At 37.9% G+C, this 16087-nt stretch overlaps 1 protein-coding gene across 4 annotated transcripts in view; it reads right to left on the minus strand.

Annotated features, from left to right (window-relative positions):
- FGF13 (fibroblast growth factor 13) overlaps window positions 1-16087 on the minus strand; it is a 421117-nt gene that overhangs the window by 287840 nt on the left and 117190 nt on the right. Inside the window, exon 1 of one of the 4 annotated variants that reach the window (XM_088465788.1) lies at window positions 9390-9450. The exons of the other annotated variants lie outside the window; for them this stretch is intronic. Coding sequence (XP_088321914.1) covers window positions 9390-9423 — 34 coding nt within the window. The 5' untranslated portion in view covers window positions 9424-9450. Of the gene's footprint in view, window positions 1-9389; window positions 9451-16087 lie in introns of those variants that run through there. 4 annotated transcript variants of the gene reach the window in all.

Genomic DNA, 16087 nt, shown 5'->3' on the forward strand with positions numbered 1-16087 from the left:
TCCGTTATCCAAAATACCCCTGGTCCCAAGCATTTTGGATATGGGAGTCTCAACCTGTAGTACAGTAGGTGCAGAGAGCGCAGCTGCTATGGGGCCCAGACTCTCCCTGCACAGAGTTAGGCAGGGTATACACCTGAACGATTTGTAATCGTTCCGATTTCCTATCCAATTTCCCTTGAAGGCAGAACTTCCTAAATTGAGCGTACACACTGTCCAATTTCGCATAAGATTTGCCGATTTGTTGAATCGTCAAATCGAATGCGCTGTACAGTGTACAGTGGGCTGATCGTCCGGTTGTCCGTACACACTGTGCGATTGGCACCTTATCGTATGCGTTATCTTATGATTGTCTGTGCTGCACAGACAATCATAAGACGTCGCATACGACCAGCGGGAGCGCGCAATTGTGCGTACACACTATGCGATTTGCACGATTCATCGTTCCAATTACCTTAATCGTGCCGATATCGTCCTGGTGTGTATGCACCCTTACACTACCATCTCCAGAGCCCCAGCTTTTCTATGCTCACCAGAGTGTTGCTGCAGGGCATCTGGGCCCTGAGCTGATCTAAGCTACATCCATCTCTAGCTGCTGCCTGTATGCATTGTGATGTCACAATACAGGTCACAGCCCTATATAAAGGATGCCCAGCTAATGGGAGCCATTTTGTGGTGACATTTTGTCCTATATTGATACTCTCTGAGTAGTTCCTGCTTTATTTAAGCTACTTTGGAAAATGACTACTGATATGGACTTTGGATTATATCTTCCAATAAGGTCCTGAACAGCAACATCTTCAGAAAAATAATGTGAATAATATCTTCAGGTAAGGACTTTTTAACAAATGTTGGCTTGTCACCCATACCCCTTCAGACACCTCCCTCCATTTTAACTACAGTTTATAATTTAGAAACAATGGATAAAGCAAATTATTCATCTGATATGATGATGCATGATTTAAGATTGATACACACTTGTCCGATCCTCTGGATCCAACTCCAGACCAGACTGTTGACACAATCCTACTGGAGACCTGGACACAGATTCAACACCCAATATACAGTATATGCCTACACACCTGTCCAATTTTGCAGCAGATCTCAGACAGTAGGTGCAGAGAATGGGTCTGCTTTTTAGTGTTACTACAGGGCATCTGTTGTCACCGGCCCAGCTGTCTGTATCTCCATCTCTCCTTACTAATTGATTTATTAGTGAATCATAGCCTTCTTATATGCCATATTATATCAGAAACATTTAGGATTAGGAAGACTATATTATGTTTTTAAAAATATATTCTTTAGTTTATAATGTTTACAATATGCTAATCACCATTCACTTAATCCTGCATTTCACCTAAGTAGGCACAATCAAAATGGATAAACTGCAAACTAATCTGGCCGGCGGGGGGGAGGGGCTTTGGAAATTTGCTATGGGGCCCCAGAGGTCTTGCTACGCCCCTGATTGTTTACATAGACTTAGAGTATTAATTATAGTTAGTACAAGCAAACCTTTTAACCAATCCATGGCATTTATATCCATTCTTCTAAATAATGTTAGAAATTCACTGCTCCAACACAGTGTTGAGGGAAAATTCTGAAATTGCAATTATGAAAACGTCATCTACTTTATTTTGTGGTTTCTCTTTCAACTTTCAAATGAATGTGGGTCATGGATTTTTATACATCAAAGCTGTAGATCAGCATTCTTAATCTGTTTGAGCGACGTCTTTTCTATCCCTATTGTTGTTTTTTTGGTCTAACGTGTGTGTTTTCTGATGCGTATGGCTGATATGTTCCACAGGTGAAACTGCACCTACTGTGTTATTGGTATGCATCATTCTTTAGCCAATGAAATAATTGGAAAGATAGAGGAATGCAAATAGATAAATGCCTTAAATGTGCTTTTAAAATATAAAATGTGTGCATTCATTCTGTATATAAATACTGTGTTTACATTGCCTGGCTATACATACAGAATATGAGCAAACAGTATCTGCTTATTAAAATGAATCAATGTCATCCCCCATAGCAGCAGTTTTAAGGTTGATGTATAGCTCCACTGGGGACTGATATGTTGATGAGATTGCTCACAAGGATTCATTTTCAGGAACAGTTGTAATACATCTCTGTAGATTAGAACCTTTATGTTTATCCCAAAGTAAGTTACTCCCACTGGCAGCCAATGTCTACATGAGCGTCATACATTAAGGAAATATCAGTTTTAAGTAGTAAAATATTTTCATACAAAATCAAATATAGATATATATATTTTTTATCATCATAAGCACCTCTATTACTTTAGTTTATGTGGACAGATGTAATCCCTATCTGACTATGTAAGGGGCTAAATAAGTTCCAGCCTTTCCATACCCCTTAGTCCATAAGAGCCTCCATTGTGTTGCACAGGGGCGTATCTATAATGGGTGCAGGGTGTATGGTGCACACGGGCCCCCATCTCCAGGGGGGCCCGCACCGCACACCCTGCACCCATATTATTTAAATCTTACTTCTACGAGGTCCCACGTTGGGTCTCTCAGCGCTGCTCAAAACACCGGAAAATGGCCGCCGTGGGCATTTTTTTCAGCGTGTTGCGCATGTGCTGTGAGGAACTCACCGGGAAAATTACGCCCGTGCCATTTCCTCATCGATCTGCGCATGCGCAGTAGACTCTGGGCATGCCGGCTGCCGGGGTTAGAGGAGGGGGCCCTTGACGGGGAATGCACATGGGCCCCCTCCTCTGTTAAGACACCCCTGGTGTTGAATGACCTCATCCAAACACCAGGATTTTTTTTGATCTGTGCCTGGAATAATAATGTGATTTTATAAGCTGAAAACTTCTCTATTGCAACTTGTATCAATGACACATTGTTGAATACAGTACAGTATGTTGAAGTTCAAAATTGAGTGATAGGTGAAAACCTCATAGAAAACAACAATAAATCAAATTGATGTAGGTTTTAGTTATATAAAATAAAAAAGTATATGTACTAGCAGTTGAGCTAGATCATTCAAAATTAAGCAGACCGTGAACACTATTCATTGGTGTATCTATTAATGGGGCAGGGTGTGCTGTGCACACAGGCCCCTGGATCCAGGAGGGCCTACATTGCACACCTGCACCCATGTTTAAAACTTACCTCTCAGGAGTCCCACTTCGGCACTGCAGCAGCGCAAATTAACGGGAAAATGGTGCGACTTTTAACATGCACAGTAGAGAAGTCTGCAAGAAGTGTCCCAGTGTCCTGAATGCAGAACAGCTGGGATGAGTCACCAGGGACAGCAATAGGCCAACTTTCATAACACTTTATTGAAGATTTATAATACAAATCTATGCATTTACAGGTTTTTGTGGTTTTTTTGCAACTGTAGACCACATTATGAAGCCTATTTATCAAATTTTGTGAAACACAGCTGCTATTTATCTTCATTATCAATGGTATTTACTATTGATGCAGCGACATCAATGGTAAATAGCTGCTGTCCTGGCGAATCTTTAAAGCTTAACCCTCACTGCTAATGGCAACAGCGAAAGTTTGGCTCAGAGGAGACTGATGGTTCCCTCTTTCCAGACCCAACCCTCTTCCATAAGTAGGAGGGAGTTGACGCCATCTGAAAATGGAATTAGTTCCCACAGTCAAGCTCCAAAAACTTTAGTTTTTCACAGCTTTATAAATAGCGCAGCCGCAATATTCACATGCATTGTATGGAGACTGCGGTGTGCTCTGATACTCTGATATCTGTAATATCCTGCTTTACAGGTTTAATAAATATTCTCCTAAAGTGGTACTGGGGCATTTACTGTAGGTTTGGTAAATAGGCCACATAATCTGCAAATAACTGTAGCAAGGGTAAGTTATAATGCTCTTATTGGCTACAGGCTACAGGTTGGCCTAGCGGAAACATATGTGTTTTTGTCTTATACTTTGGGATAAAGCTGCCTCATAGGTTGCAAAGTGGTAGAGACTCAGTAATATTTTTATTGCCTTTGGCCCACTCATGGCTCAAAGCTACGTTGCCTGTCAAACTGGGTTTGAGCTTAACATATTGCTATCCCCTCTTTATTTTAAATATTCTGTCACTGCAAATAATCAGAACTAATATCTTTTAACAGTCTGCTGCCCTTGGTTTATCCTGTTCCTAGAATTAATAAGGCAGCCAGGGACGTCAGTTTGTTGATAAATCTAGAATGCAAACCTGCCACAAATCTTCTTCTCCTCTTTACTGGTCATCAAATCGGATCATGAAATATGCCTTTTCACAGCGCTGAAGGCTTTTAACGGTTTAACACAAATTAGAATGTAACCATGGTTACACAAATCTTGAATTTAAAACTTCTTGCTCATGTACTCTAGGCTTCATGTACTCTAGACTGCTCATTTATACCTGCAAAAATGACTTTGCTGGCATTCCAGTCATCCTGTATAATTGTACTCTGTTGGATTCTATGACAATATTATACCACTGATATTATATTCATTACATTCCTGACAAGTCACAATGTCCTGCTGTGGAGTAAACAGTCTGGTAGTCTTTCACATGAATTCACCATGCAGGAGATCAAGCCACAAGCTCTATTATTAATACAAAAAAATCATTAAGCATTCCCATGTATAAGGGCTAAACAATTTGCAAGCTTGTTTGGAAAGATATTGGGTTCCTGTCATTTTGTTCAGTCTATATAAGCCACATGATATATTGTTTTCAGTGTCAAATAAAGTATGAATATATCCCCACCTGTCCTATTAATTTACGTATATCAGTCTTCATTAAAGGTATTAAATAGCAAAACTAATGGTGCGTACACACGGTACGATTAAAATGGACGATATGAATGGTAACGATCATATCGTTATTGTTCATATAGTGCATTTTTCAACGACCTGCAATGCGCGGGCACATATGGATGATATGGATATAGTCCATCGACTGTGCACGCAGGCCAACCTGGTTGATATTGACCAGGTTACTATAGGGACCCACGATCGTTGATCACGAATCGCTATAGTCGTTGGTGAGTTGGTGGTGTGCTGGATGATCGATATCGATCATCCATCACAACCGGGAGATCGTACAACGATATCGTTATCGTTGTTGATCGTTGTGTGTGTACACACCATTAGGCTATTCCAGGACCAGGAATACCTAATCTGATGGTGCCTTGGGGCTAGTAAGAAGCCTAAAAGCTATATTGGAGTCTGTACATATAGTGCTTACCTATTCTTCAGGAATGTCCGGGAGACTCACAAATTATGAGTTCTCTCAGCCTTCTAGAAGAGCAGGGTTACCATCCCCAATCCCTAGTGAAGGGGATAGGGGTGAGATTTGATGACACATTTTGTGGTGAGATCCAAGTGGCAAGTAAGGAGGGCATGGCAATGTCATTAACTCCATCATTCCTTGCCCCCAATGGCATAATGCCATGCATTGCATCATTACAATACGTGCCATGAGTCACAGTGATGCAATTCTCAGCAAATCGACTCAAGCCTTCAACCCTGCCTATCTACTTTACTGGGAAAGGAAGGTACCCTGCTCTACAGGGAGTCAGGAAGAACTCCCCAAAATTTGGGAGTCTCCCAGACATTTCAGAAGAATAGGCAAGTATACTATACAGGTCACAGAAATCCATGGTGATATAACATTTTATAGTATTATAAGGCACAGATTTTCTGCCCCAAAGGTGAATTATACAAATCTCTTTTTGGTTTATAAGTAAGAAAATTATCAACTTGGAGCTTGCCAATACATACAAAGAATAAATAAATGACAATAACAGGAGAAAGTCAATGGAAAAATGGACCTTGAATTTTAGAACAGAACCCAAGGTATGCCAATGATTTAGCCTCTTCATTAGAATAGTATTAGAACAATAAAACAGTAGTACACCATTAACGCAGCAAAGTGAAATATTACAAAAACAATTCTAACTTTGTCATTGTCGCATGGAACACAGGTATTGCTATATAAACCTTGCTGCCACTTAAAGTGCCCATTGTGTGCAATACTGAAAATATAAAGCAGTTAGAATATGTACAGTGCACAACACTGCCTAACACAGCAAGGGAAACTCCAGAGACAGCAAACATAGCAGTCATTCCTAGGCAACTCCAGGACTTGACCCTAGTAATCTGATATTATTAATAGTCATTATTTAGGCAGAAATAAAAATTTACAGCCCACTTATGTGAAACTTGCTGAGCCTGGTCTGAATGCATGTGGCATGCCCCACAGCATACCAACTACATATTATCTTACCATTATTATGTGACCTTTACTTGAAGGGCAACAAGGAACATTATGAACAAAGTCATTATGAGGCGAAGAGATTGTATCCAATAACTGGGCTTTTAAAATACAACGCCTGTGGTGAAGAAATGTAAGACATGCGGACATTAGCAGTCATAACATGTCATTCAGGCAGACAGATTTAAATTAGACATAAGCCAGGCTGAGGACATCCAATAAGCAATATATCCCAGGACAGAAAATGTGGGGTCATTGTTCTTCAGTGTGACTATTTCGTGTCTCTTTTTACAGTAGACCATAAATAAGAGAGATTAGCTGGGTTTCCAGTTTTAGGTTATAGTAGTCCAAGTGGGAAATGGTATGTATAAGTAAATGTTCTTTATTTATATGCTAGAGATTGCACCTTGCATTGTACATATTTGCCACTAAAAAACGTCAAAGTCTAGGATGACCTTGTGCATTGTGAATCTAAAAGGTAAAATTTTCAATCTCTACCTGAATTTTTTGCTTATCCATTCATAAAATGAACAATAGTATACACGTTGGAAAACTTGCTAGAGCATTGAAGTGGTTTAATGTTTCATATGTCTTGTAAACCAAGTGTGACACGTGCTGTCATGTTACTTTAGGTTGACAAATGTCTTGAGATTCCAACACTCAAGTCAAATACTTTGTGTCAATGAAACATGCAGTTAAATAGCAGAACACGACCATAACAATTGTTTGTACAACCTCCTGTTCTGATTTGTACCACTTAATAGATGCATGTATAATATGTAAGTGCCACTTAATAGATACATGTATAATATGTTCTATATGTGAAGTAACTTACAATATTTCCAGTTTGAAATCAATTCAATAAAAAATTATTCAATTAATATTTGTTTATATTTTTGATCATAAAATGATAAGGTTTTATATCACATACTGATGTTATTTTATTTATGTGTCATAAGTATTATGTTGTGGTGCTTGGAATTTTAATTTGTAAGATTATATATTTTTTTTTCATGATGCTGGTGAGTTAGCCTGTCATGGACGACTGCTTTGGGTATAAAGTGCTCCAACAGAGAGGTCGAAAAGGATCTATAATTAGACATGAGTTCTCGGGAACTGAATTACATTGCTTTATATTGATAAATGCTACTACTGTATATCCTCCGCTCTTTAATTAAGTTATAGTACTATTTGTAGAACGGCACAATGACTTTTAAGAGGTGGATTCAATTATTATAAGCTATCTTGGAAATCCTAAAAAAGATCCTTGAACTGTAAAATGATTTTGCTTGGACAAGCTTGTATAGAAATGTTGAGTTATGTTTAATGTTGGGAATGTCATATTTTCTAAAATATATAAAATATAAACAAGTATAAGTATAAATAAACAACAACGTACATCAACCAGTTTGTGACTGGATGCGTCATGTTTAAGCCAATTTTCCCAGTTTGGCATCTTATATTGTTGAGTTAATAACTGAAAGAAACAAATATATAATATATATATATATATATATATATATATATATTTTTTTTTTTTTTTTTTTTACTGGGCCTGGTACTGTTTCAGGGTTCTGGTATCTGTTTTTAGAATTAAACTTTTACCTTCATCCTGTGCTTTAGCCACTAACAAAAATTCTTAAGATAATAGTAAGGTGGGAAAGGGGTGCGATTGAGAGGTCTGGTACCATTTGGAAAATTGTAGGTCAATCTTTATCCTGTGTGTTGTTCAGTCATCTTTATGTAACTGTCACACACAAAGGGGCCTATTTATCAAGCCAGTTTTTCATACATGTATGTATCCCAGCTATGTATTGTAACAACAGCTTAATGCAGGAGGTTTCAGAAAAATCTCCAGCAGAAGGCTAACTACCGCTCCAGGCCACAGTCCTCATTATTATTAATGGGGACTATGGTCTGACGTTTACATACCAAACTCCAAAAAGCAAAACTTTTCAGAGTTGGGTCCTGTAGGTTTACGCCACACTCAGATGTTGTACACTGCTTTAGGCCTATGGAGGCATTGTCAGAGGAAAGGGATCTTAAGTCCCTCTCCTGTGGCCTTTGTCCAGCTCTGCAATGTGTCATTGTGCCAGTGCGCAGTGTCAGTTTCCCAGTAGGAGTTTATCAAAAATGTGAAAGACTCCTCCGATACCTCCGGGATATAACTCACAGGGGCAGAGATTATCACAACTGCTGTCCTTGCAAGTTACATTTAGTATATATCGGGGATAATCATGTAAAAAATTATTAACACCGATATGATGTACAATGGCATAAAACGTGCCACTTCCACTATTTTTAATACATATGCCCCTTCATGTGAGTGGGGATGCGATAATTCACTGAATTGTCAATGTGATCATCCTACATTGTACTCAGCCAGCAGAGACAGACAAACCGTACGGTTAGAGCAAGAGGCTAATTTCTAGTAGAAGTTACCTGTATAGATTATTTTGTAATGGTAAAATAAATATAAATCATACAGACTCTTATAGGGACAGCCAAAGAAGGTCAACCTTTTCTGGAACAGCCCTACCAGGAGCCAATGTAAAAATACAAATTATGAGCAAATACAGTATTGGGCAGTGGTTATTTTTGGTAAACTTACTAAAAATGATTCATTAATTTAGTTTATTGAGGGTATTTAATAACATACAGTAATCACATACTTGCCTAAGATATAATAAAAATACATGTTATTGAATACATTTATTTGGTAATCATTTAATAGAAAAAAACGTTAAATATGTATGTATGTATGTGTATATATATTTACATCTAAATGTTAATATATATATATATATATTTACAGTATATACAAGTACATATATATAACGCTGCTTCAATAACAATCTGAATATTTAAACAATTTAAACGTATCTTGGTAAATTTTAAGCAAGGAATGATGGAAATTTCAATAGTGAATGAAAAGTAAAAATTAAATAATGTTTTAGAAGTATTAGTAATGATCAATCTTTAGTGAATTGACTCTTTAATGTAATACAATTGATGCATGCTTTTCTGATGCAACAAGTGTCAGAGCTCTGTTAACATATATAAAGTGCATTTAGATGGTAGTTAATTGAAGCATTATAATAATTCAAAACATAACATACAGTATGAACTACAGAAATGTAACAGACCTGGTATGACATGCAAACAGTAGGACGTTGTCATTGCTCCCTGAAAATCTACTCCTATGTTGCCCTTCGTGCAGTAACTCAGGAAAGGGGATTGTGCAAGTTAAGAAATGTTCAATTTATGGTCCCCACCGAAAATATGTTGTGTAAGCTCCAATGACCTTGTATGACCTAGAAATACTGTATGTTCTCTGCCTCTGCAGCTGCTCCCAGGGCAAGGAAACATGAAGTACACTAGGCTCAGACATAGCAGTGGATGGACAGGTCCAAACTAGATCTACATTGGCCGTCATTCCTGCTTACCTACTATATGCACACAGTTACATACTCTACTATCACAACACAGTATCTACATAAATATTACACTGCCTCACACAATAATGTATCTCTGAATGTGGAATATTAGCAGATTGGACGTAACAGTGGAGCTCAGTGAGTATATAAATGCAGAAAAGCTGCTGATTTTATATCTCAAATACAGGAATGTGTCATCTTTAATGTATAAAACTTCAATACAAATACAATACAAATGGCTCAAAAGAGCTGAGAGCTGCATACTATGTCTAGTTCACCAATTCATGCTTTCCTTCTACAATGTGTACTAGTATCTGATTGGTTATTATAGACTACAAACATGTTTTTATGAACCAAATACATGCCATCTTTATTTGTATCAATGTCAGTAAAGCCAAATACATAAATGATATATAATTTAAATACAAATAAACTTACAAATGAAGTCATTGTGTCACTCATCATTTATGAAAAAATAAATGGATGAAAACCTTCACTTGGAAAGTGTTAGTAAATAACTCCCTGAGGGTGTGTTTATTAGCACAGCACGAAGGTACACAGTGTTATGGACGTGTGTACCTTCCTCTGGTGTCCTCATCGGACCACATGCCACCCCTGTACTCCTGAAACATTGTGTTTCTTCTTTGCTATTATATTAAACATCAGGGCCATACTCCTGCCAGGGTGATTTACTAACACTATTTGAGCCATTTATTATTATTTTTGTTGTGTGTACATATGAAGTCTTTGGAGCAGGAACATATCACAACTAGTACTGGTTCCATTAAGTGCTAAAATGCTGGATGTCCTCTGTGCTTTAGAAGGATATGTTCATCACTATTATGACAGGATCACCACTATCTAGTATCTTCACAGACTCACGCTTGGCTGGGACATGCAAAATCTCTGGCAAGCAGGGTTTGACTGGCCCACAGGGGTACAGGGGAAACCCCGTGGTGCCAGTGCCTGAGGGCCAGCCTCCTCCTCTAGGTATCAGGTTCCAGACTGTGCACTTGAATTATACATATGGTACATTATACTGCACAGGACTGTGGTGTGTCTTCTACAATGCATTGCGGCCATTAATCTGGTACATTATCATGCATGCACCAGCAGTATTTAATATATATATATATATATATATATATACCAGACCATGCACTCTCTAATGGCCACACCCCCTCTAAAGACTGGCCACACCCCTAAGTATGGGCTCCTATCACTGTATTCCCCCGGTGGGCCCTACATGTCCCAGTCCGACACTGCAGGCAAGGCACCCTGCTAGCGGTCCCTGACGGCACTACTCACTAGAGTTAATAGCTTAATTCTCATTAATTATCCCACAATACAGTAACTCTGCCTATATTGTGTGCAGATATGAGAGGTACTTTTTTTCTGCAAATAATGCCTTAACTACAATGAAATTATCAGGACTATCTAATGAATGAGTTGAAGACAATTATGCTTTTTCTTTGGGCTGGTTTGCTAAGTGCCATGAAATAACTGTGCCAGATGTTCTCAAGCAAGGTTCAAGCAAAATCCTATTACATATTTTATATTGAGAAGTTCAAAAACTCTTTGATTCTTACACGATAAGATGCAGAAATAATCATCCATTTTGCAGTATCTTGTAAAAACATCTTCTTTTATAGGCAACAGATTTTTCTTTAACATCTCCCAGTGAGAATTTTCTTTTAAAAAAAAAAAAAAGATTTTACTCTGTAGTCTGCAATTCATTCATGTGAAATTTGTCAGCTCCGTGCGGTGGCTTTATCAGTGAAGCATAATTAAATGTAGAATGTGTGTCCTACATTTCATTAAAATAATTGCTAGAGATACAGAAAATGAACTATATCCATAAAGTGCTTAATGTGAAGTATGCACATCACCTGCTCACAGTCAGGTGAGAGAAGGGCACAGAGAGGAGGGCAGCGCAGCCTGTAAAGAGAACCTGATATCTAGAATGGGGCTTTGAAACTCTACCACCACCACCACACACACGCACACATACACATGCACTCATACACACACACACACCTTGTACCTCTGTCTAATCTATGGATGTTGTAAAAAGCGGTCCATTAGTAGTCCCAAAGTAGTGTATCTGATGCATTTCATTGTGGAATAACACTCAACTTCATCAGATAAATTGATGGTTTGTTCCAGAACAAAACACAACAGGTATGCTACTTCAGGGCTAACACTGAGCTGATCTTTGCAACATCTCAAACTTATTTATGTTTCAATGATACAGTATCATTCATTTCTAATTATTTTAATGGCTGCCTAAATTGCGTGTAAGCAACAGGCACACTTTGGGTTGGGTTGGGATTCTGGCACCGGTATTTCAATCGTTGGCATCCCGCACGCCAGGATGCTGACTACATTCTGTTTATTTATTGACAAACGTTGGGGTGATGGATTTTCACAGAAATATGGCCACTTTCAGTGATCACCTTCTGAATGATTTGCAGATTAAATTGTTGATTTTTACATTCAATACAGCATCTAAACAATATGTTTTCTGTATTAATTTCCTAATTCATCCTTTTCATAACAGTGTTGTGACTTATATTTAACATTCCAATTAGAAATAATATTTGCACTACACAATGAACTGATCTCCAAATGCATGTCTGTTTTGACATACAGTTAATATTAATTCACATTATTATCATTTTCTCACTATTTGGCAATTATGCCGTCCATAGAATCTGACAGTAACATCACATTAGATACTGTTGCTCATGAAAGAGAAAGACAATTAGGCACAATATGCCGATATGTTATTGTCGCATTATCACATGTCCTACACCACATGTATGAAGACTTTTAATATTGTTACCAAAAGACTTTCCATTCTGTGTATTAAAGAACTTTATATACTGTATTAAATGTGTATATAATTCAGTTGAATGTGCACGCATCGAATGAAAACGTTGCCAGTATTTTGTGAAACATTCATTAGAATATTTTCAAAAAAGTGTCAACAGAGACTCAGCATTTAAATATGACATGTTAGACTTTCTCTTCCTGCTTTCTGACTATATTGACTTCAAAAAAAGGAACTAAATTAAAAATTTACTTCTCAGAACTAAGTCTCCCGAATTTCCCTAACTTCCAAAGAGAAGAAGATATACCGTCATATAAATAATTAAAAAGATGCTCAAAGAGTGAAATTCGGTAAAATTGCTTTGATGTGTTCCACTCAAACCACGGACTATACTGCAGGACTACCTTCTCATTACTTTTTGAGCAACAAACATACATCTCTTAACTCCTGCATGGCCAGAATCCTATACCTTACTGACCAGACTCAGTTTCACATTTTCAATGTGTGCCAGTTATATGGGGGATCGTTTTTTTAGTTTTATAGCCATCCAGGGGGGATTTCATTTACATTTTCTTGGGACAGATAAAGCTTAGGTGTTGTAACATGATTGATCAAATATTATAACTATATTTTATATTTTATTACACCAGGCAAAATGGATAAAACACACTTTTACATCATTCTTCTCATAGTGAATTCCATGTATTTTGTATAATCCTTGAAATTCTGTATAATTGGTATGTTCCCCTGATGATAAGTCTACTGTGTACATTACACAAGCCCTGATGAAGCAAGCTATATAGCCAGAGAGTAACATATAAATTATTTTGGGAGGGTAGTGGGGTAGAAAATATACTGCGATTGTAGATAAGGTTAAAGCACTTGTGTGCTAGAATCTTTTTGGTGGAATAAAGTAACACAGAACCAGTGGTGGGTGTGCAAAATGTTAGCTTGTTCCTTATAGTTTATTGGCAACATAAATGATTTTTTTCTCTCATTGTACATAGGATTGAATTGAGGAGTACAGTCTTTTATATAACTATTCTTTGTTTTTATTCATACTTTTTTTTTTTTACATTTTCTTTAAATAAGAGGTAAATTAGGACACTTTCAAAAGTCCCCTGTACTAAGAATTGCAAGATAACTTGTAATAGTGTTTTAATTCTACCTAGAGTACCAGTTAAAATGAGATTTGTCGATCACTGTAAGTGATCTCTTATTGCTGGGGTGCAGAGGAGACCTAGATTGGAACACCCCTTTATGGAGTATTCCATAGCAACCCTCATGAAGTTCCACTTCTGCATTGGAACCATAGCCCTTAGTCTGAGTGCTGTCTTTGACTGATCAAAATTGTTTCCCATTCACACTACTGGAACCGCTGCCTCCTGTCTAGCAGAGGGATTTCTGCAGATCAATTCATTTAATTCATTCATTTTTCATTCATTCCACAATATAGCGTAAGACAAAGATGTACAGGATATAGATTTACTATGAGGCAGACTGTATGGATTTAATTAAGGTAGTATGTAGCCAAATTTGTAGTGTACATCATCCTTACATTGGAATGCACAGTAATTGTGCCGTTTCACATATCAGTAGATAAAGTATTGTATTTGCTATATGTTTTAAAATTTTTGCTTACGTGTTCCTTTTATAAAACAATGAACTATAGTGTATACACATGCGTTTTGTTCATATGTCACACAAACAGAGTTCTCTATACACCTGATTGTAGCATTAATGAAAAAAATATAGTTATGCAAAGAAAGCATACTGTATAATAATAATAATAATTCTAATAATAATAATAATAATAATATATGTCTAGTATTAATGAGGGTAATTCTGAACAATGTATTTTACCTTCATACTCCATATATAACAATTAAATTCTCAGATTCAGTTGTACTTTCCATACAGACAACTTTCAAAGCCAAGGTTGGATAAATAAGAAATAATACTATGGCTGTTCTAGGCATCAGCGAGTATGTAAATAACTCTTTTCCATCACTATGTCTCAGTCATTCGGATTATATTTTGGATAGCGCAGTCTCCAAATAGTTTCTCCCTTGGCGGTTTCTCTTAGGCTGATGGATTCTGCATAATAGAGTGATACAAGCCAGCAGTGTTCCGCCAACATGCCTTCTAATACCTTTTATTGGCTCATTAATGATGAATTCTTTAGAACTCTTTGCCCTCAATCTTAATTCAGTTACCTAACATGTGCATAATAGAGTCCACAAGTTTTTATTTTTTCTTCTCATGGCTCCCGAACATCCATAATGAAAGCAAAGAACAGCATTTCCACTTGGTGATTACTTTACATGGAAACACAGCCAAAGTGGCAGGGGTTATTTATAGCTACTTAAAACTGTATAATAGGAAAAGATGAAATGATTAAGCAGTGCAGGTCACAGAGGTACAGAACAGGCCATTGTGGTCATAACATTAAGATTTTTTAAAGGCAGTAATGAAATAAAGGCAATATGTAATATGAAAAAGGAAAGACCATAGTGTTCACTTTATATGTATAAAGCTAAATGCTTTTCTTTCTCAAATTTGAAACAGAATAATTTCACAGAGCCGGTATTGTATCTCAGTGGAGGTACTTACTACCGCCATGTTGCTTCATATTAGGAGTCACTGGAGCTGGTTTATAACTATACCATTATGCAGGGGCAGAACTATGGGAGACAATGGAGGCGCCTGCCGCCGGGCTCCAGCTCTGAAGGGACACCTCCTCCATTGTCCACAACATATTCACCCCTTTTAGGGCTGTAACTATGTACCCGGAGTGTACCGTCACGCCCGCCCAATACATAGCACCCCTTCCCGCCACTTGAGAAGCCACCATACACTAGTGGAGAGCTCCATGTCAGACCATCAGCTGCTGCCTTTGTCTATTTATAGTCTGTCTGCATGCAAATTGCTACATTACAGTGTCAGCGGCTGTGACGGGGGGGGCACCAAATTATAACTTGCCTCCGGGCATCTGGGATAAACTTACATCACTGCCATTATGAGGGATTGCAAAATGAAGAAAGGGGGCGTAAGAAGAGAGGGGAAAAAGGGGGGGCAAGAGAGAATAGAGCGAGAGAGAGAGAGAGAGGAAAAGAGAGCGCAAAAGAGATGGGGAAAATGGGCAGAGAGGTGGGACAGGGATGTACGGGGGAGTTGCGGGGTTAGAGCGTGAAAAACAAGGTAATGCCGGGCACAGCTAGTTGTTTCATATACTGTATAATGTGTTTAACATTACAATCTTCCTTTCACGCCAGGAGCCCAATACCACCTTGGAGTGAGTTAAGTGGATGGAGATAAAGTACCAACCAATTAGCTCCTAACTGTCAATTTACAGACTGTGTTTCAAAAATGACAGTTAGGAACCTATTTGGTTGGTACTTTATCTCTCTCCAAGCCTTAGTACATAGACCCCACAATCACACAATTGGATCAGTCACTACCGCCATCAAGTCAGCATACTAATCCCATGAAATACTCTGTGCTGTTATGGGCATTGTGATGATCTGACTGGCTATGTTGCGATCATTCAGACAACCTTTCAGCTGCTATGGAA

This window comes from Taudactylus pleione, unplaced genomic scaffold, assembly GCF_031769625.1.
Source record: "Taudactylus pleione unplaced genomic scaffold, aTauple2 ptg000064l, whole genome shotgun sequence".
NCBI classification, from domain to species: domain Eukaryota; kingdom Metazoa; phylum Chordata; class Amphibia; order Anura; family Myobatrachidae; genus Taudactylus; species Taudactylus pleione.